At 41.7% G+C, this 21,884-nt stretch overlaps 1 protein-coding gene across 4 annotated transcripts; it reads left to right on the top strand.

Annotated features, from left to right (window-relative positions):
• Positions 1 to 1,504: 1,504 nt before the first annotated feature.
• On the top strand, positions 1,505 to 20,562 carry chd4b (chromodomain helicase DNA binding protein 4b). Of its 4 annotated transcripts, none has more exons than XM_026317424.1 (40): positions 1,505 to 1,743; positions 2,038 to 2,245; positions 2,688 to 2,812; positions 3,698 to 3,952; positions 4,064 to 4,179; positions 4,300 to 4,399; positions 4,524 to 4,734; positions 4,895 to 5,016; positions 5,136 to 5,256; positions 5,373 to 5,545; positions 6,020 to 6,265; positions 6,575 to 6,778; positions 6,940 to 7,151; positions 7,331 to 7,462; positions 7,551 to 7,650; positions 7,858 to 8,049; positions 8,464 to 8,664; positions 8,930 to 9,067; positions 9,240 to 9,361; positions 9,465 to 9,638; positions 9,735 to 9,876; positions 10,009 to 10,258; positions 10,368 to 10,492; positions 10,582 to 10,674; positions 10,786 to 10,927; positions 11,246 to 11,415; positions 11,676 to 11,850; positions 12,541 to 12,627; positions 13,676 to 13,767; positions 13,928 to 14,061; positions 14,377 to 14,521; positions 14,657 to 14,813; positions 15,286 to 15,371; positions 15,479 to 15,737; positions 15,819 to 15,875; positions 15,985 to 16,155; positions 16,262 to 16,370; positions 16,665 to 16,797; positions 16,893 to 17,088; positions 18,693 to 20,562. In XM_026317424.1, exons 2-40 carry the CDS (start codon positions 2,182 to 2,184, stop codon positions 18,893 to 18,895), a joined length of 5,934 nt encoding a protein of 1,977 aa, XP_026173209.1. In that variant the 5' UTR covers positions 1,505 to 1,743; positions 2,038 to 2,181; the 3' UTR covers positions 18,896 to 20,562. The 4 variants fall into 4 exon arrangements, with proteins under 4 accessions (XP_026173209.1, XP_026173207.1, XP_026173208.1 ...); XM_026317422.1 differs by having other exon boundaries at positions 11,676 to 11,862; XM_026317423.1 differs by having other exon boundaries at positions 11,673 to 11,850.
• The last annotated feature ends 1,322 nt before the right edge of the window (positions 20,563 to 21,884 follow it).

The raw sequence follows: 21,884 nt of genomic DNA, 5'->3' as shown, positions 1-21,884 counted from the left end.
GTCTGTTTGCAGAATGATTCGACTTACATGTGACTCTATTGACATCAGTACAGCTTCTATGTCACTGCATGAAAAAGAAAATTTTATCAAAGTAATCTGTACTATTTTAATGGGTCTCCTGTGCAGCCGCTCAGGTCTTACTCTATTCCAAGCAGACTTGAAGGCTCACTTGTGACCTGCATCCCACACCATCAGGCCAAGATACTGGTATGCTGAACAACTGCTTTTACACATTTTTGCAGAACCTGTTGACATATGCGGCACTGACCATGAATAATCATGGTGATCACGGTTGTTTTGAGGGACAGATTGTTGCAGTAACAGCACGGAAGAGGCCTCAGTTTACATCAGAGATACTGAGCAGGCATTACAAATCTGAGTCAGTGTTATAAAAAGGCACCAAACATGATAAATGAGAATGTTTCTCTCATGTTTTGTCAACAAATGTGTATTGAGAATGATTTGACGCACATGTGGCCTTTGATTGGTCCTTCTGTGGTCTGATTTGGGTTTGTTTCAAAGTAAAGGACTTCAATGTGAAACAGTGTTAAGGACAAACCAAAGCCAGATGAGCCAAGGTATTGTGTAATGGGCTCCTAATGTGTTGTAGCACCAGGCCCAAGCACAGTTTTGTACAGCAGTAATAGGCATTTAATGGATGTTTCACATATTTTTCTTTGCACTATATAAATGTAATTTGTAGCTGCACTGAGATCCTTGAATGTCACTTCTGCCACTGAAAAACTGAACTTTCCATCCAGTGTGCATGTCTTATTTACCGCACTGCAAAATGAACTTCAACACAATTGTGGATTTTTATGAATAAGACCTTATTAGACCAGTATGGTGCACTTCATTTGTGTCTTTGCACACCTGTTGGTCTATTTTGACCATCTGATCATAGCGGTCCTGGTGCAGTCTAACTGTAACACTTCTTTGATGCGGCCTCAGTCCACATCCGGGGGCAGAGCAGGGTTGCAGCAGCAGCAAGTATTTGACATACAGCACTATTGGTGTGTAGTCTAACTGTGTGTGGATCAGGCTCTTTGACTTCATGGCACAGTCATGCTCAGTCCCAGGTAGATGCTCACTGAATATTATGGTCTGTCACCAGTGGACCTGAGCTCCCCTGGAGACCATGTGACTGGTATTGTTTCATTCTTGTCTTTTTAGGACTTGTATATTATGGGATGTATGCAGCTACTGCTGGAGTATTATGGTCTGTCGAGGAGGGCAGGGAGGGGGTGTCACCATGACAACGGGGCTGCTAAGGGGGCTGGGACTACTAGTGGAAAGGGGAAGGAGTGTGCATGCAATGAGCCCTGTGCATGCATGTCTAGTAGTGGTAGTGCACGAGCTTCCGTGCATGCGCGCGCGCGCGTGGCGGAGGGGGTGGGGGCAGGCTGAGTATTATGGTCTGTCCGTTGCGAGGTAACTATGCAGAGTCCTGTGTGAGTGTGGGAGGGGGGGATTATTATGGGATGTCTGCCCCCTTTGTGTGTTTGTGAGGATGTTAGCTAAGCTCTGCCTGTAAGGTTGGGAGAGAGAGGGAGAAAGGGGGACGGAGCAACGTGTTTTGGGTCATTCACGGCTCATTTTTTTAAATTTCGCTGATCATTGGTTCATCCGGTTTTAATGAATGAACAGTAAATGACAACAACCGGCGCACCACAGCCTGACTTGTATTAATCCTTGCACCGAGACTGAGCACACCTCGACCCGGGACTACACACACACACCACAGTAAGTTTCTAATGTGTGTAGGTTAGGGTTTCAATGCTTAAACTTTTCTTTGATGTATTGTTGTAACTCGACATTGCGAATTTGCCGCTCATACCTCAAATAATAATGGATGCCACACTTAACTTAATTCACTCCTGTGTAGGGAAATCAACAACAGATCATGTCAGTGCAAAGATGATGTAGTTATCCAACTTGTTTGAGTAGGCAGGTGATCAATTAGATGATCTGTAAATAACAAGAAATGAGTAAGGACAGCTACCTTTCAATGCCATTTATTATTATTTATTTTTTCAGCACCCACCACCCCTCCCTTCCTGGACACCCCCGGTCCTCTCGCCAACGGTCCCACGTCATTTTCCCTCCTCCCTCGCCGACCGAGGAGCAAGGTTTAGGAAGGATTAATTCGACCAGTAAAAATACAATTAAAACGCTGGAAAAATGTCGGGCAGCGAGGATGAGAGGGAAGACTTTGGAGCCCCGGACGAGCACTCACTTCTTCACGGTAAGCTGGCTGTTTTCTCCCCTGAAGAAGGTCCATCCCTGCCCGTGACTTGAGCTCGCCTTCACCGCGAAGCTAACGTTAGCTTAGGCTAGCCAGGAGTAGTCGGCTCGGGCCGTCCGTCACTCGCCATGATAGATGAGTTAGCTAACTTGGCGAGCGAGTGTTTACACTTTTCCTTTTTTTATTTTTAACTCCTTCTGTCCCGTATAGATCACGTGTGTTTTCATGAGTGCGGGCGTTAACTGTCAAAGTTTCAGGAGACAAGTTTCAACCTGTGCTGTTGTGCCATTCGCGGTATGTGTGTGTGTGTGTGCGTGCGTGCACGAACAATCTGCCAAGTCGTGCCAGTGCGCGGCCCCCTCTCCTCTCCCTCTGTGGCCTGCAGCAGAGCTCCGTGTGTACACAGTGTCTTCCCTTACTAACCAAACCGTGTCCCCGGCAGATGAGGACGAGCCGGAGGATGCTGTGTCTGACGTAGAGGAGGTACCCAAGTCTAAGAAGAAGAAGAAAGCCAAGAAGAGCAGCCGTGAGAGCAGGAGCAGCAAGAGACAGAGACCCATCAGAGAGGTCATTTTTCTATTCTATCACTCCAAAAGAAATTTGTGGCTGTGACTGAGGGAACCACGTTTCAGGATTGTCAGGTTTCAATTTCTACACATTTTTGCAGCTGTCAGCCCACCACGTGGTGCAACAGCAACAGTAGCAGGAATGAAATGTTGCACATATTGATTTTTTTCATGTCTAATAGTGCACACTAAAACAACACCAGTGACCCCTGTGAACCCTGTGGGTCCAGTTAGAGTCACACAGATCGACTGGGCATGCAGGACATCACAGAGCAGTGGGTCTTCTTTAGCCAAATAGTGAGCTAACACCCAATTATGTGCTTTTAAATTGTAATTACATCATATAGGGGTTGTAATTACTGCAAATATTTAAAATGAGGTATAATGTACCGTTAAATAAAAGTGAAAAATAATTATTATTCATTGCTATAGAATAATAATCCAATTATTCCCTCAGTTGTAGAATAAGTTTTAGAATAAAAAAATGTGACTCATATTTAATTTACAGTAATCTAAAAACAAGAAAACAAACAAATCCTCATATTTGATAAGCTTGAGCCTGAAGATGTATAGTCATTTTACTTGAAAATGTTTCGAAAGATGATTTGTCGAAATAGTTTCTGATTGATGTTGTGTTAATCAACATATCAGTTAATCAATGAATTGCTTCAGCTGCATGTGGTAATAATGAAACCTTGCACTGAGTATGGATGATAAGGCTGAGTTTCTGTGGAGAATTCCCCTGTCCTACAGAGTGACATAGCCATTACTAGAAATTAAAAAAAAAAAAAGGATGACACCTTTAATTTATTATTTATGCAATATATATCAGTACATAAGCACTGTAGTCTTCATATAATTATCAGAGGGGTTGTTTTTCATATAGGAGTTGCCAGTCAGCTCCCCAGAGCACCTGATTGGTGTAGAAGAAGCAGAGAGGGATGCAGATGAGGGAGGTGTGCGGTCAGAGAGTGAGGGAAGTGATTATGCCCCCGGGAGGAAAAAGAAGAAACGCTCCAGCTCTGCCAAAGACAAGAAGAAAGGAGGTGCAGCAGCAGAGAAAGGAGGCTCATCTAGCTCAAAGAGCAAACGCAAAGAGCCAGAACCAGAAGATGATGAGGATGATGACGATGATTGCCAGGTAGAGATTTGTCAGAGATACCTGCAGAGTGGGTAGTTTATTCATACAGGGCTAATATGTGAAACTAACCTGCCTGTCTTGTGTTCCTCAACCTCTGTCCCTCCACATCAGCCTAAAAGCTCCTCCCAGCTGCTGGAGGCCTGGGGTATGAAAGACATTGACCATGTCTTTAGTCAGGAAGATTACAGCTCTCTCACCAACTATAAGGCCTTCAGCCAGTTTGTCAGGTGAGAAACCCTCTTTTAAAGTAAAACTAGATATTATTGTAAGTCGCTACATTGTTATTAAAGAATAGTATGTGTAAAAATACATAAAGAATCACTATACTCTAATTGTTCTCTCCATAGGCCTTTAATTGCAGCTAAGAACCCTAAAATTGCTGTGTCTAAGATGATGACTTTGATGATGGCTAAGTGGAGAGAGTTCAGCACAAACAACCCCTTAAAGGTATTACAATTGTTGAGACGGTTGAAATCTGACTTGTAATAAATTAAATTTGTCATTGATGTATTGCTGTCTGCTTGTGTTCGGACAATAGAGAGCAGTGATTCTGTGCTATGTCCCTGTGTAGGGCTGTGCCTCTGCCAATGCAGCTCTGGCAGCTGCTAATGTGGCGGCAGCTGTGGAGAACATGGTGGTGGCAGGGACAGATGGAGGGACAGAGACTGGCGCTGCCACTTCATTCACACCTGCTTCGACTCCTGCCGCTGCTCCGACATCTGCTGCACCACCAGCAGCCCCAGCACCTCCACTCCGCAAGGCCAAGACCAAAGAGGGAAAAGGTAACGTCGGATAAATTCGGAAAAATTCATTACTCTAAACATGTGCGATTTAAAAGGTGGTATGTCATGTATGAACTTTGTGAGAACACTTACTCACTTTTTTCATTTTATTTTTGCCTTTCTTACATGAAACTCACTTTCTGTGATTTTGGCTTTTCAGGTCCCAATGCTCGCAAGAAGTCGAAGCCTGCACCTAAGCCCCCACCAAAGCCCAAGCCCAAGAAGGTGGCTCCACTCAAGATAAAACTTGGGGGCCTCAATAACAAGAGGAAACGCTCATCTGTAAGATCCTGTCTCTGAACACTTGGGCATCTGGTTGTTTAATTGTTTTAGTCAATAGTATAGGAATATTAATGAAGGACCAGGCTTTTCATTGTCAATGTTCTCTCTGTCGCTATCAGAGTGATGAAGATGAACCAGATGTTGACAGTGATTTTGACGATGGCAGTTTCTCAGTGTCAGACGGTTCCAGTCGCAGCAGTCGAAAGAAGAAGTCCAAGAGCTCAAAGAAAAAGAAGAAAGGTTGTACTGGAAGAAGTCTGCTGTGGCAGTTTTAGATCAATGCTGTTACTCCTTTTGTGTCTAGTTCTATGTGCCTCATATTATTTCATTCCGCTTGTGTGGATGTCTTTTCTCAGTGGAGACAGAGGACGGGGATGGCTACGAGACAGACCACCAGGACTACTGTGAAGTGTGCCAGCAGGGAGGAGAGATCATTTTGTGTGACACCTGCCCCAGAGCTTATCACATGGTCTGTCTGGACCCTGACATGGAGAAAGCACCAGAGGGCAAGTGGAGCTGCCCACACTGTGTGAGTACTGTAATCTTGCCTCTCTGTATTAGGTTGCGTGTTGGAGAATACTGGGCCTGAATCTGCAGTATGAAACAGAATGTAGTATTCATGGAAAGTTGTACTGGCATTGTACCAACAATTATTACCAACAATGGATTTTGATCAGTTTTCTCCATTTCTGTGTGTCCTTTACTACCCCCCAACCATTTTGTTCATATTCCTGTCTGTCTCCTATTCCCCACCACATGGCGTACCCTCCCCCACCCCCCCCCCATCTCACATTTCCTTCTCCATTCCCTCTCTGAAACGCACACATGCACCTATCCTCCCCTCTGCACCCCCCCACCACCTCTGCTGCTGATCTCCCCCCACACTGCTCCCCTTTTTCCTTTCACTCTGTTCTGCATACCTTCGCTGCCTGTCTGCCCCCCGCCCCTCCTTCTCCCATCTCACACACACTCCACCTCCATCTGTCTCTAATTCTTCCACCAGGAAAAGGAGGGGATCCAGTGGGAGGCCAGGGATGATCTCTCTGAGGCTGAAGGAGAGGACGATGAAGACAGGAGGGATGAAGGCGTGGAAGAGGAAGACGATCACCACATTGAGTACTGCCGGGTGTGCAAGGATGGAGGGGAGCTGCTTTGCTGTGACACCTGCCCCTCCTCCTACCACATTCACTGCCTCAACCCTCCTCTCCCTGAAATTCCCAATGGAGAATGGATCTGCCCCCGCTGCAAGGTGAGTGCAGTGCACTAGCGCATACAAGTCTGTGCGTGCATGTGCTCAAGTGGGCGTGCACACACATTGCAGTCCATCTTGGGCTTATGTGTCTGGATATAAAGAGGTTTTCCTGACGCTTTGTGAATATGTTTATCTGCAGTCTTTTAGATAAACTTTAAAATTCATGTAATTCTTTCAGTGATTTCTCATGTCCCAAAAATTCACTATTCATAGTGTTTTTACAAACAGATTTTTTTTTGTCAAATTGCTTCTATTTATTTATAAGCAGCCTATCCTAAATTAATTCCTCTGATGCCCCTCTAACAGTGTCCACCAATGAAGGGAAAAGTCCAGAAGGTTTTGACATGGCGCTGGGGGGACCCACCAGCCCCCATGCCTGTCCCCCGGCCTGCTGACCTACCTGCTGATGCTCCTGATCCCCCACCTCTGGTGGGACGTAGGGAGAGAGAGTTCTTTGTCAAATGGTGCAATATGTCCTACTGGCACTGCTCCTGGGTGCAGGAACTACAGGTACAGTGCACTCTCTGAAACTGTATCCATCTGTAGTCTACTTTGTTTGGCTGTCTTTGTGCAAGTGTGGAATATTCCTTTTACCTCCCCTCACATTCAGAACAAACAAACACAGTCGTGTCTTAGATGGACCTTTCTTTTCCTCTGTCATTCTTTCCCAGTTGGAACTGAACTGCCAGGTGATGTTCCGTAATTACCAGAGGAAGACTGACATGGACGAACCCCCACCTGTAGATTTCGGAGGGGAAGGTGACGATAACAAGAGCACGAAGAGGAAGAACAAAGATCCCCTCTTTGTCCGCATGGAAGAGGAGATTTGTCGCTTTGGAGTTAAGATGGAGTGGCTGATGATACATCGCATCCTCAACCACAGGTGGGCCAGAGAACAGAACAGAAATGCACTAAAATGTCACCTCATAGCAAATATTTGGAAGAATATGAAGTAGACATAGTTTATTCTTTGAAACTTGCTTTACTTCACAGTGACACACCTAGAAAGCTAACACATTGATGCTTTATCATAACGAATTTTACTGCATTTTTTTCTGTTAGTGTTGATAAGAAGAACAATGTACATTACTTGATCAAATGGAGAGATCTGCCCTATGACCAGTCAACCTGGGAGAGTGAAGACATGGACATCCCCGAGTATGACACCTACAAACAGACATACTGGAATCATAGGTATATATTAGCTGACAAATTCTTAAAGAAATCTAATGATATATGTAACTGGAGTTAAAGGTTAAAGATTTATTCTGTATACTGTCAGAGAGCTGATGATGGGTGAGGAGGGCAGACCTGGAAAGAAGCTGAAGAAACCAGTTAAAGTCAAGAAGGCAGAGCGGCCTCCTGCTAATCCAGTTGTAGATGTAAGGATTTTTAAAAAAAATCATCAAATAAATAAATAAATACTATGTACACACACACACACACATATATACACACACACATATATATATATATATATATGATAAAGTGATGGGCCACTGTCAAATGTATTTCCCCTGGCAGAATAAAAAATAACCTGAGACACGACAGATGTGGACTTAATATTCTCCCTGGTTTTTTTCTTCCAGCCCACCATCAAGTTTGATCGACAGCCTGACTACCTTGACAGCACAGGGGGCACTCTGCATCCTTACCAGCTGGAGGGGTTGAACTGGCTGCGGTTTTCTTGGGCTCAGGCCACTGACACTATCCTGGCTGATGAGATGGGTTTAGGCAAAACGGTTCAGACAGCTGTCTTCCTCTACTCATTGTACAAGGAGGTAATGAACTGTATTTAAGAATGTTTTGCAAGGATTTTGAGGATTTGTTTTTATTTGATGCTGGTAGGTTTTGATTTCTAAGTCAAAAGTTACATTTTGTTTTGTCTATAATAAATCTCTGCATGCTAACAAAATAAAAAAAACAAAACAAAAAACATATATATATGTGGGTGTTTGTTTATACTGACACCGCTTTGTCCAGTCTGCCTTCCACTGTCTTCATCAGTGTTGGTTGGAGGGGTATCAGGCATGTGACATACACTAACTTTGTCCATTAAAGGGGATGAGTTCAAAGTATGGAACTCCATCCTAAAGGCAGGACAAGACAAAGACAGTAGTTTATTTACATATATGGCGTTTTCAATCAGTCAGCATCTTTGCATGTTAATGTACCTATGTCTTCTCCTGGTATAGGGTCACTCCAAAGGTCCCTTCCTGGTCAGTGCTCCCCTGTCCACCATCATTAACTGGGAGAGAGAGTTTGAGATGTGGGCCCCTGACATGTACGTCGTGACCTATGTAGGGGACAAAGACAGCAGGGCTGTCATCAGAGAAAACGAGTTTTCCTTTGAGGGAAATGCCATTCGAGGTGGCAAGAAGGCATCCAAGATGAAGGTAAGAAAAAAATGGGAAAAAGAGCAAGAGTATGCTCAAAATGAAATGTGAGGTCTTTGATATGACACAGGGATTCAATCATTTTGGATTTGTGCCCTGCATATTTGCACTTCCTGTACTGTATAGTATTGACAGTTACAAGCACTATGACTTAATACTGTATGCAACTATACAAGCATTTGTGACTATACTACTAGTGGAAGAAATGTTGAATAATTGAGTTTGTGAGCTTTAACTTAAGTTCCTGTTTCTCTGTTCTTTACAGAAAGACTCACCGGTCAAATTCCATGTTCTGTTGACATCCTATGAGTTAATTACCATTGACCAGGCTGTGCTGGGTTCCATTGAATGGGCCTGTCTAGTTGTGGATGAAGCACACAGACTTAAGAACAACCAGTCCAAGGTACCAGTAAAATCAGCTGTATATAAGTCTGTGTCTCCTGGTGTATTATTATCAATAACTACCAATATTTATAATAACTAATATCTATTGTTACATCTTTTTTTATGTTTTTATCATAAATGTTCAAAATTTAATATGTTTGTCCTGTGCCTTTTGCCCTGTTTGTCTTAAGTTCTTCAGAGTTTTGAACAACTACCCTCTGCAGCATAAGCTGCTGCTGACCGGCACCCCTCTCCAGAACAACCTGGAGGAGCTCTTCCACTTGCTGAACTTCCTCACCCCAGAGAGATTCAAGTCAGTAACCCCATACAATATGGGGTCACAGCACCTATGGCGGCAGTGCAGACACCCATGCTGGTTATACTATGCTTTAAAGTTTTTGTCTTTTTCTCTGCAGCAACCTGGAAGGCTTCCTGGAGGAGTTTGCAGACATAGCTAAAGAGGACCAGATTAAGAAGCTTCATGACATGCTGGGACCACACATGCTCAGGAGGCTGAAGGCTGATGTTTTCAAACACATGCCTTCAAAGACTGAGCTCATTGTTAGAGTGGAGCTGAGCCCCATGCAGAAGTAAGTAAAAAATGAGATGTGTAGGAATACCATTAAAACCATATATCCATATATATATATATATATATAGCATCAAATGTATTTTTTGTAACACAGGAAATACTACAAGTTCATCCTGACACGTAACTTTGAGGCCCTGAACACTCGTGGAGGAGGAAACCAAGTGTCACTGCTCAATGTGGTGATGGACCTTAAAAAGTGCTGCAATCACCCGTACCTCTTCCCTGCAGCTGCTACAGTATGATCCAAGTCTTTTCACAGTATTGTGGAATAAAAATGTTTTTTTCTGGTGGTGTATGTTGTGTTGTAGCAATGAATGTATTTGGAAAGATTTTAATGCAGTTAAAGTTTATTCTCTCTCTGATTGCAGGAGGCACCAAAACTCCCAAATGGCATGTATGAGGGCACTGCTCTGACCAAGGCTTCAGGAAAACTGATGCTGCTTCACAAGATGATGAAGAGACTGAAGGAAGGGGGCCACAGAGTTCTGATCTTCTCTCAGATGACCAAAATGTTGGACCTGCTGGAAGACTTTCTGGAAAATGAGGGGTACAAATATGAGAGAATTGATGGAGGAGTCACTGGAAACTTGAGACAGGAGGCCATTGACCGTTTTAATGGTGAGATGTGCATGCACACAGGAAATTTGTTTTTTTTTTTTTTTATACTCGGGAAAGATGTTGTTTGCTACTGGTGTTTTAATTTGAATTGTGTTGTCCATCCCAACAGCCCCCGGAGCTCCCCAGTTTGCTTTCCTCCTCTCCACCAGAGCTGGTGGCTTGGGCATTAATCTCGCTTCTGCTGACACTGTCATCATTTATGACTCTGACTGGAACCCCCATAATGACATCCAGGTATGTAAAGGCCAGCTCCAGCCTCACATACATGTCACTATGTAAGTTTATTTGGATCATAAGTGGTTTATTCAATGTGTGTGTTGTAGGCGTTCAGCAGAGCTCACCGTATTGGGCAGAACAGGAAAGTGATGATCTATCGGTTTGTCACCAAAGCCTCTGTGGAGGAGAGGATCACACAGGTCTGTGAAAATTAACACTATAAGAAATTATGCATATCTTGAAATTGCATCATGTTTCCCAGGATTTCTCTTTTCATCTACCAACTGCTTCCACCTACTTCTCGCCACCAGGTGGCAAAGAAGAAGATGATGCTCACCCACCTGGTTGTGAGACCAGGTCTTGGCTCCAAGACAGGCTCTATGTCCAAACAGGAACTTGATGATATCCTAAAGTTTGGAACTGAAGAGTTGTTCAAGGATGAAGTTGGAGATGGTAAGTCGACTTTAATCCACTGCCAGATACATGTCTTTTTAAGTTGTTAAAAAACAAAAGGATGTGATTAGTGAAAATCTAATACACACTGTTTTGTCAGTGGATGGCTGTTAACTGTTTTTGCAGGTTTTCCAAAGGTCTTTAAAAATTCTTAATTCGAGTCATTTGAATTTTAATTAGACTTAAAGTTTAGTAAATATAAGTTTGGTCTTAAAAAGTATCAGTGATGTATTCTTGTTAATTGATGTATTGATGTATTGTTAAGTGATGTATTCTTAGTTAATTTGCCTTTCTTTATTTGCCTTGCTCTGTTCTCAGGGGACAACAAGGAGGATGACAGCAGTGTGATTCACTACGATGATCACGCAATTGACCGCTTGCTTGACAGGAACCAGGATGCCACAGAGGACACAGAGCTTCAGAGCATGAACGAATACCTCAGCTCCTTTAAAGTGGCCCAGTACGTGGTCAAAGATGAAGACGATGAGGTATGATGAGGGCGCCTACGAATGTATGATATGTAACACTGAACTTTGACAATTAAGTAGACTTAAGTAGTAGAATAGTCTAAAATGTTCTAAAATCCTATTTTTAAACATAATTTTAAATGAATCCTAGATATAACATTATTTTATAATGTTAAACAGACATTTTTTTTTTATTTTGAGTAAAAAAGGTTTATGGTATTAAAAGGCTTAAGCCACAAGCCTTTTTTATACATGTTATAAATGACTCTTTCTTTGAGGAGGAGGAGGTGGAAAGGGAGGTGATCAAGCAGGAAGAAAGTGTTGATCCTGACTACTGGGAGAAGTTGCTTCGACACCACTATGAGCAGCAGCAGGAGGATCTCGCCCGCAATCTGGGCAAAGGCAAAAGAACTCGAAAGCCAGTCAACTACATTGACGGCTCCCAGGAGGACCGAGGTATAAGACAGGGTACAGAACAATATATAATGCAACCTCTTCTCGTGTGTGTGTGTGTATTTGTGTGTGTGTGCGCCGTACAATGCTGTTGGTGTTTTTGGTGTAACATGGTGGGTGGTACAGTGGTGGCAGTGCATGCCATGCAGTTTTAGTTTAGTTTTGGGCCTTGTGATTGGGCATAGAAGGGTGTTCTGTCATTTTGAGTTATTTTTTAATCTATATTTTCTTTTTTTCTCAGGCCAAGCACGTTTGGGAAAAAGTATAAGCATATTTACTAAATTATTAGGATACAGTTGCTGAATAAAAACCCAGAATCCCCTGAAATCTGTAACATAAACCGATAACTGTTCTAGACACTAAATAGTTGTAATAGTTGATAGCTACATAACTAAATAGCTACATAGATAGTATAGTCGAGTGACCGTTGATGTTGTAAGTGTTTATGGAAACTAAAATGAAAAAATGACAGGGGATTGTACCTGATAAACTAATTCCGTTGTTCATTTGTGAGTAATTACTACAAATGTGATTGACGTAGGCCCCCCCTAGCTTGGACATAAAGCCCAGTTGACAGTAACTTAATGCAGCTACTTTTCCATTTAGAGATGCACCTTCTCTTTTTGATTAGTTTTCACCCATTTTTTTCCTTACGTTCTCTGTCCTCAACATCTCTGTCTGTGCTTCATTTAGACTGGCAGGAGGATCAGTCGGATAACCAGTCGGATTACTCTGTGGCCTCAGAAGAGGGTGATGAGGATTTTGATGAACGGACTGAAGGTAGGGCTCACTGTTTAGATCACTGCTGTTTCAAGATGGAGCATATTTGTGTGTCCTTCTGTGGTAAAATGACTTATGTATGTCACTGCTTCTAACCATTTACTTTGTGACAATATAAATCGTATATTTAAATGGTTTAAAATTAGTTATAAAGATGGGTCTGAGGTAAGAATTGATCTTGACAAGTTGAGACATAACATCCTGTTTGGAGTAAGTATAGATGGAAAGGAAATATTATCTTCAAACCTCAGGAATGTCATTCACTAACATCCTTCTAACCGCCCCTGCAGATTTTTATTCAGATTCAGACGACAGCTACGATATCCTCATTGACAACCTCAACAACAACTCACGAAACCGCACTTGTCAGTGCATCATCTGCATTGAGCGTAGAGAGGCAAGAAAGAAAAAGAGAGTGGAAGAAAAGAGATGGAAAAAAGCAAAGAAACAGGGAAAGGAGTTTAAAATGAATGGTTTCTTGCCAGGATGAACTGCCACTTGCACTTTAAAGAGATTTGCTTTGTTCACATTAACTGTTGATTAAGTTGGTTTAAAATGCACTTTACACACACAGTTTACAGAACACTTTGTTTTGTTTCATAACAAAATGTTCATCTATATTTATACAGTCAGTTTATAAAATTGTTTCATATTGTTTATTTCATAATTTATTTAAAAGTGCAATTAGATGTACATTTTTTGTATTGGTTTTATTTTAGTTTTATTTAATTGTGTCTCTGTTAACTCAGTTATATTAAATGGTCTTTACAACGACACAGGTTTTGGATGTAAATGTTCCAATGGGATTATGTTTTAATAAGAAGCATGTAATGTAGAAGTACAGAGATATTGTGAGGAGGGACAGCTTCAGCAGGATCAGAGTGATGGGCCCGTAAGTGGAACATTTTCACTGAGAAGCTTTAGAACAATAAGAACACACATGATCATAACGTTTGATTTTTAATCTTTGGTTTTCGTGGCTTCAGTGATACACCATTGCATGAAATGTGCCCTGAATCTCAGATTAACATTGTTAATTTCTTATTAGCTAATGCCCGCAGACCAAACCGCAAAGGGCTGAGGAATGACAGGGACAAACCTCTGCCTCCGCTGCTGGCCAGGGTTGGCGGGAACATCGAGGTGAGTTTTCTGCCGAGCCACAGTCATTTGGTCTCGTCTTATTCCTCTCACATACACGTAAGATGTGACTGGAAACCTGAGAAATTGGTCCTCCACAGTAAAAACCAGCCAGCAGGTTGAATCATTTAACTTATATCTTGACTTCTTCATTCTGTGTCAGGTGTTGGGGTTCAATGCACGGCAGAGGAAGGCCTTCCTGAATGCAGTGATGCGTTATGGGATGCCTCCACAGGATGCTTTCACCAATCAGTGGCTGGTCAGGGATCTCAGAGGGAAATCTGAGAAAGAATTCAAGTGAGTCCCCCTGTGAAATCTTTGTCCTTATCCCAGTACTTCAGGGACTCCTGGGTATTTTTTAGTATTAACCAACACGGTATCATAAACTGTCAGTAATGAAAGTTATCATCAAATGCCAGTTCTGCCAAAAGGGTACCTGATTTAAATAAAATGTTTTTTTCTTTCAGTTTTCAAGTTCTTTTGAGGGAAACTACAACTGTTTTTGTTTGCTGACCTGTTTGCAAGAGTTTTTCTGGTTCACAGAGATTTTTATATTTTCCAGCTGTATTTTGGGGGGTATCCTTTCACCTCCTCCTTCACACATGTTTGCAGGGCTTATGTGTCTCTGTTCATGCGTCACCTTTGTGAGCCGGGGGCTGATGGCGCCGAGACCTTTGCAGATGGTGTCCCACGTGAAGGTCTGTCAAGGCAACATGTGCTAACTCGCATTGGTGTGATGTCCCTCATAAGGAAAAAGGTGAGTTTTTATAGGTAGAAAGTGCAGTGAGTATACATTCTGTTCTGTTGGGTTAATAGTTGGTTAAATCAATTTGGATATTTAATTGCTAATTGAAGAATGGACTGACTGATAAATCAACATATTGACTAACAGGTACAGGAGTTTGAGCATGTGAATGGTCAGTGGTCAATGCCCTGGATGGCAGAGCTGGAGGAGAACAAAAGGGCTGCGGCTTTAGCAGCTGGTGAAGACCCTAAGACTCCCTCTACTGGAACCCCTGCAGACACACAGCCCAACACTCCCATACCAGGTACATATTTGCACATATGTTTGTCTATCAGTACTTTTGAGGACTTTGACCTAATGCATTTTCTAGCCTCTAACCTAAACCCATCACAAACCCTAATTTTGAAATGTCACGACAGTGGTTTCAAACTAACATTTGTCCTCACAAATATTGAAAGACATGGACGCCCACACAACTTGTAGAGTTAGTTCTAAATTATTAAAGCAATGTAGAAAATCACCACAGGGCTTGTTTTAAATACACGAATAAAGTCACAAATGAATCCCCAAAACTATAATAACCATTACACGTCACTGTTTAGCCTTTGTTCAGCCCCCGACATTTATCCTAGTAGTGCTGTCTGATGCCTGATGCCCTCCTGTGGATACAACAGTAAAAACACAAAACACCTAACAACTACCCACTATTCAGTTATGACTGTCTTTCCCTAAGTCATGCATGTGATATATATATATATATTTTTTTTTTTAAACAGAGGATTTGTCCAAATCAGAAGACAAGGAAGATATGAAAAAGGAGCGTGAGGAGGGCAAAGGAGGTAAAAGAGCAGAGGATCCAGAGGTAAATTCTGCTTTTAAAACAATGTACAGTTTTGTTTCAAGTGGTAACATTGTTATGGAGTTTGCAATCTGATTTTTCTAATTTGATACTGACCACCTTCCCCCTAGATTATTGAAATCCCAGATGAGTCTGAAAAATCCCCTGTGGCTGAAAAGAAAGAAGGCGAGGTAGACTCCTCTGCAGGAAAGGAGGAGAAAGAGAAGGAAGCAGGAGATGGAAATGAAGGGAAGGAGAAGGAGGCTGAAGACATGAGCAAAGAGAAAGAAGAGAAAGACAAGAATTCAGATATGGAGAAGGATACCTTTGATGGGGTCAAGGGTGAGGGTGTGGAGGGCAAGACGGAATCAGACGAGGTCAAGTCTAAAGGTGAGATAGATGATGTTAATACTCTTTTCAGTATTGCCTATTTGATGCTCTGTGATTTTAAGTGTAATTTTCTCATTTCAGCTGAGGATAGCAAGGACGAAAAGAGGGGCACTAGTTCACCTACAGAGGAGAAGAAAGGTGCATAAAGGAACTTTAAAAAGTTTCAACTACACACCGTTCCCCTTTTCTCTCCACAGTGTTTTATGGTTAAAAACTGGTAAAAATGTAATCTCTCTGTTTCTCACAGACCAAAAAGAGGAGAAGGACGGCATTAAAACAGATGAGTCGGGCAAACTGCAGAATGGAGAGAACGCCAAAGATGGAGGAACACCTGCGTCTGTGGTTAACATCAGCGAAGAGAAGAGGAAAGCCACCAAGCAGAGGTTCATGTTCAACATTGCTGATGGAGGATTCACAGGTGGACACGCACACATGTGCACTTTTTTTTTTTTTTTTTTTTCCTCTTTACGCTTCTCCTTTTTCTTTTTCGTTTCTGTCTTTGACCTTTCTGCCCTCCTTTCCAGAGCTGCACTCTCTGTGGCAGAATGAAGAGCGGGCAGCTACTGTTACCAAGAAGACCTTTGAGATTTGGCACCGTCGCCATGACTACTGGCTGCTTGCTGGTATCATCCAGTATCTTTTTCAAAAATAAGAAGAAAGTTAATTTCATTTTTCACATTTAGGACTTTTTGTAGTGCAGTTTTACTAGCCCAAGTTGGTTTCATGTGAGTGTAAAGTTAGCCATGTGTGAAAAATAAGAATGTCTTGTCCTTAGATATGCTTAGCTACAGTAATGTTTGATGAAAAATAAAGTAGGATGTATGTGGAAAGGGTACCACACAAAATCCACCATTTCCCACTAACTTCACGATAATATGACCCGCATGAAAACATAATGTTGTTACACTTGACCCCAGTGTCTCCCAGACACGGGTATGCCCGGTGGCAGGATGTGCAGAATGATGTGAGGTTCGCCATCCTCAATGAACCCTTCAAAGGGGAGATGAGCAGAGGAAACTTCCTGGAGATCAAGAACAAATTTCTGGCACGCAGGTTTAAGGTGAACGGAAGACTTTCCCCCAACTGTGTGTTTGTGTGTGTGTCTGTCTCCATGATGTCTCATTGGGCAGTATTGTCTGTGTGTTTCCTGTTTAGCTACTGGAGCAGGCATTGGTGATCGAGGAACAGTTGCGCAGGGCGGCCTACCTGAATATGACAGAGGATCCGGCTCATCCCTCTATGGCCCTCAACACTCGCTTCAGCGAGGTGGAGTGTCTCGCAGAGTCCCACCAGCACCTCAGCAAGGAGTCCATGTCTGGAAACAAGCCTGCCAATGCAGTGCTGCATAAAGGTAAAATATATGGGAGACTAAAAGAGAGAGGTAAAGAAGGGGTTCTTTTGGACCTAGGGAGTACTTCGAAGGTTGTAAAGTTGAGCATAATTAAAGAAGGCTTGACATTGTTTGGATTGTAAGTACTTGGTTTTGAATATTTTGAATGCACCTTTATATCAGGATATGATGTGCAGACCTGCCAAGCTTTTGGGTAAAAGAAGACGACTACTCTGGGGTTTATTATCCCCTGCAGCCCTTTGCAAGGCAATAAAGTCAGTGTGTGCTTGTCACTTTGCTACCAATGAAATTGGAAGTTTTACATCAATATCAAGGACACTGCTATGAGCAAATAATAATAGTATATGCAGCTTTTATACATATGCAAAAGGGGCAACTTTTATTGTGTTTTTCTGCCACAGCAGGAAAAACACTTCATTAATGACAGGATGCTGTTACAACAGAAAAGGAAACCATACTGTCATCTCCCACTAATGTTTCCTAAGCTTGATTCATGACAGGTCTGTTGTGTCTGAGCCAACAGGTGTTTTTTTTTTTTTTTTTTTTTTTTTTTTCTGTGAGAGGCTGCTGAATGAGATGGTGTTTGCATATGAGCGTGTGTGAAAGTGTTACATCCGTACAATAATAGTATTTGGACTAAACAGAGCTTTCGGACTAACCAGCAACAAACAACCGTGGTTTAATGAGCAGCTTCCATGTTTGGACAGGGACAGTTTTTCATCACCTCTTGTGGAAATAAACACTTGTAGCACCCAGCGGTCCCTCTGTGAGGTTGTTAAGGTGACTGCTTGCTCAACTCTGTGGCAGCAGCTGATGATTTTCATTATTGATTTATTTATTTTTTTAATACAGAAATTTATCTGGGAAATATGACCTGATAAGCTTTTCTGTCATGAGGCTGATGAATTGACTAATCCTGTGAGCTGTAGTTTGGTTGTTGATCAATGAGTCACAGTATTCTGTGATGAAACTGGGTAGTTAGAAACAACTACAACAACAGTTCCTACATCTTCCTTGTTTAGACCATTATTTTCATCAGAATAGGCACTGGAGAAACAGTTGTAATCTGATATAGGGATTTGTGGGGTAAACTCAAAGTAAATGGATGGTAATTTGAAAACATCGCATTTTTTATTGCCAAGAAAAGCTTGTAGCGTAACTCTTACGGGGCAATCAGACCAGATTTTATTTGCCACTCAGCTCTGTGTGGAATGGGGTGAGAGACATTCTCCTTCGGTCACAAATGAACTAGCCTCCTTCCAATCACACATGCTTCAATCTGTCTGAACTTTGGTACACGGGTTTGTGAGGATCTGTGGAGGCCAGCCAGTTATGGAGAAGGATTTGGTTTGAACCCTGCCTCAGGAAACACAGGTTGTTTATGTTCGTGTTTTATAACTGCATAGTGAATTATCACAATCAGCAGAAAGGAAGAGATGCTGTCCCCGCATCATGTGAATAAAGTTTGCAAGGAAATCTGGACAACTGTACATTAACTCTAATAAAGTGGCAGCTTTGAGCCTCTGAATTTCACCAAACTGACTACAAACTAAAAACAGTCATCACGGTGGAGTTCATCGCTCATGTCTGGGTTGTATTTTCAGTTCTCAAACAGCTCGAAGAACTGCTGAGTGACATGAAGGCTGACGTCACACGTCTCCCAGCAACCATAGCCAGGATTCCCCCGGTCGCCGTGCGGCTGCAAATGTCTGAGAGGAACATCCTCAGCCGACTGGCCAGCCGTGGCCCCGATGTCACCGCTCAGAACCAATCACAGACCTCACAGCAGATGCAGGTGCCGCGCTGAACACCTCGAACACTTTGAGGCCTGGCGCCCTCACCGCCATGTAGCAGACGTCTTTTTCCTCAATCACCATGTCCAGTACAGTCAGGTTAGTCCTCCTCACCCTGCACCCACACCCCATCCCCAGACTAAGAAGAGCAACTGCTATGCTTCTGGACTTTATTGTAAAAATACTGGAACTGTAGATGTAGGATGGGAGTGAATGGAAGAACCAGATCTCTTTCTGTGACAGACCAGAAGCAAGTCTTTCTCCTTCACTGGAATACAGATTTAACTCCTTTAACCTGAGCACTGTCGTCGTGACTGAACTGCGGGCAGCTCCACTGTACTGTCCTGTTCTGTCTTTACAGCAGGGTCAAACATGTAACTACCGTATTTTCCGGACTATAAGTCACGCTTTTTTTTACTCCTCTGGCTTGTCCTGCGACTTATGAAGCGAAGTGACTTATATATGTATATTTACAGTAATTTTTCTCGAGTAGTCACTAGCGTTAGATAGCACTCTTGACACTCTTGACTCAACTGAAGATAATACTTTATTGCAGAAAAAGTAAAAATGTTTATGTTCACGCTAAACTATAATTCCTAGTGTAACACTAGTGAAAATGCCGCCAAAAACAAAGAGCTATACTGCAGATGTCAAACGTAATGAAGTCTGCAGCTGAAACACAGTTTGGAGTGAGTGTTCATGCAACCTGAGAGAGGAGGAGGACACATCACTTTATATCCCCCCGACCCTGATGTTTGCGCAGTTGCTTTGCATTACTGTACACGGATGAATGAATTTTGTAATGCAGTTTTGCTTATTGTTATGTCTAGTCTATGGACTTCACAGGCTAATTTAGACTATACTTGGTATAATTAGAAATTCAGCTAATACACCGAAGCAATTTATATATGTTTTTTTTTTTTTTTTCTGTTCAACAAGGCTGTTTTTACTAAAAGCATCTTATACTCCATTGTGACTTATAGCCCAAAAAATACGGTATATGTGTCAGGAAGCTGAAGAGGCTACACAGGTGAAAAAGCAGCATGTCTGGAATATACTGGTGCTTTGTAGTAACTTTTGGATTATTAAAGAATTCAAGGGATTTTATTGTGATCATTTTCACCTTTGGAAAGTTGTGAAATTTCCATTTTTTTCCAACTCTAAAGTCCTCACCTGTATGTGTGGGAATGAGAATATGTATGTGTGTGTTTCTTGTACATATGTATAAACAGGGCATAGTGATGTGCATCTCTACTGCAAAATGCCCTGACACTGAGAGATGGTTACTGTCTCTTTTCTATCCGTCAGACCTCTTACCTCTTTCTGTGTCTTTACCCTCCATCCTACACATCCACCTGCCCCTTCAGGTGACCCGATCTGGGATCAGCTCTTTGTGCTCACACCCTAACCAGCACCTTGACATTCCTAACTGCACCACAGATTTGCTCCCTTGAAACTTTCCCATGTTTCCTCCAAAATATAGACACGCAGTAGCGCCACAGCTTTTAGGTACATGGGATGGTTTTGAGAACAGTGATCTTAAGTTAATTTAATTTCTTAGTGTCTACTGTTATGTTATTTTACATTATTGATGAATATTATTATTATTATTATTATGGTTACCACCTTGTTTTTATCATTGCTGTTTGTTTTTATGGACTACAATAAAAAGTCAGCTGTTTTTCAGACTTTTTGTTCTTTCTCCTTTTGGTTGCACCGTATGGTCAGTTTGGAGGCATTATACATTTATCTTTTATTTAGCCTTTCCTCATTGATAAACATGGAGTGGACAAAATAATAGAAACACCTGTCTTTATAACATAATACAATTCAACAACAGTACAAACTCCATCCTTTAAAACAACCATACAGTGGAATCAATAATCAATATCAAGATGGAGGATTTATTGCACACCTGTTGTGCAATAAACTAGACTGAATCCTCTTTAGCTTGAGGTACATAATAAATGCGCACTGTGTATAGTGGAGCAAATGATTCATATATATGAAACCATCAGTGTAATATTTCCACTCCGGTTGCTTTTTATAGCACCCTTGCTTACATAATTTAAGGAATGCTGATACCAGTTTAGGAAACTGTAACGCACTTTGTGACACATGGCACACTTTACATACTCCTGAAAAGAGGAGGTGGAATTTACATGAAAGCAAATGTTGATGTTTTGGATAGATGGAAAGTTAGAAGGCGAGCCTTTGTGTGGAAGAGGAAGAGCAGAGGAAGAAGGGAACAGGAACAGGCACATTTTCTCTCATAGATAGTTGGGTACTTAAGAAAATTAGAGAAAATTACTGGGCGGGGGAATTGGCTGATATCTTATCAGAGTCTGAGGCTAAACACAAGCGAGTGAGGAAAACTAAGTGGGAGTGTATTCATGTATACATTAGCTGTTGAATCTTTGTGATAAATAAGTAGTGTGTTTCAGAGTTGAACCTAAAAATCTTTTTATCATTAAAATAAAACCAAGCCTAAGAGTGGATAATAAAGATGACATCACACTATAGGTCATTTTATATCCCAGTGTTTAAATATATAAATATTGTGATTAAAAACAACTAATGGGATTGTTTGTTTTCTAACACTGATGCAAAAATGATACTAAAATCTAATAATGCCATAAAACATTAGCACTGACTTGCAGAAAACTACAGAAAACAAAAAAACCGTCTCATATAACAGTAATAACAAACAACTCAAAGTTACATTTAAGAAATGCAGACAAAATGGCAGATGATAGAAAGAATTGGTTTTCAGAAATTCCCAAAGCTGAATTTTCAGGAGATAAAATTCTGACCACTAATCCAAAACCTAAATGTAGTCAATTAACAAAGATATAAAGCAGAGAAAAGATTTTTTGTTTTTAAACTCATGTTAATACACAGGATGGAAATAACTAAACAATAGTGAACAGGAACAGTTTGATGCATTAAAGCTTAAAAAAAAGACCAAATCCAGGAAATATATTTGTTGTGGGGGAAAAAAAA

Source organism: Mastacembelus armatus, chromosome 16 (assembly GCF_900324485.2).
Source record: "Mastacembelus armatus chromosome 16, fMasArm1.2, whole genome shotgun sequence".
Classification (NCBI taxonomy): domain Eukaryota; kingdom Metazoa; phylum Chordata; class Actinopteri; order Synbranchiformes; family Mastacembelidae; genus Mastacembelus; species Mastacembelus armatus.
Note: the sequence above shows the minus strand (reverse complement) of the source record. Positions and strands in the feature narration are given on the sequence as shown.

What these genes read in the sequence shown, in the direction of transcription:
- chd4b (XM_026317421.1), top strand. Translation starts at nt 2,182, where the DNA reads ATGTCGGGCAGCGAGGATGAGAGGGAAGACTTTGGAGCCCCGGACGAG. An exon ending in CATCGCATCCTCAACCACAG is followed by an intron (nt 7,152 to 7,330) that starts GTGGGCCAGAGA and finishes TTTTTCTGTTAG; the next exon opens with TGTTGATAAGAAGAACAATG. An exon ending in TGTCCCTCATAAGGAAAAAG is followed by an intron (nt 14,522 to 14,656) that starts GTGAGTTTTTAT and finishes ATTGACTAACAG; the next exon opens with GTACAGGAGTTTGAGCATGT.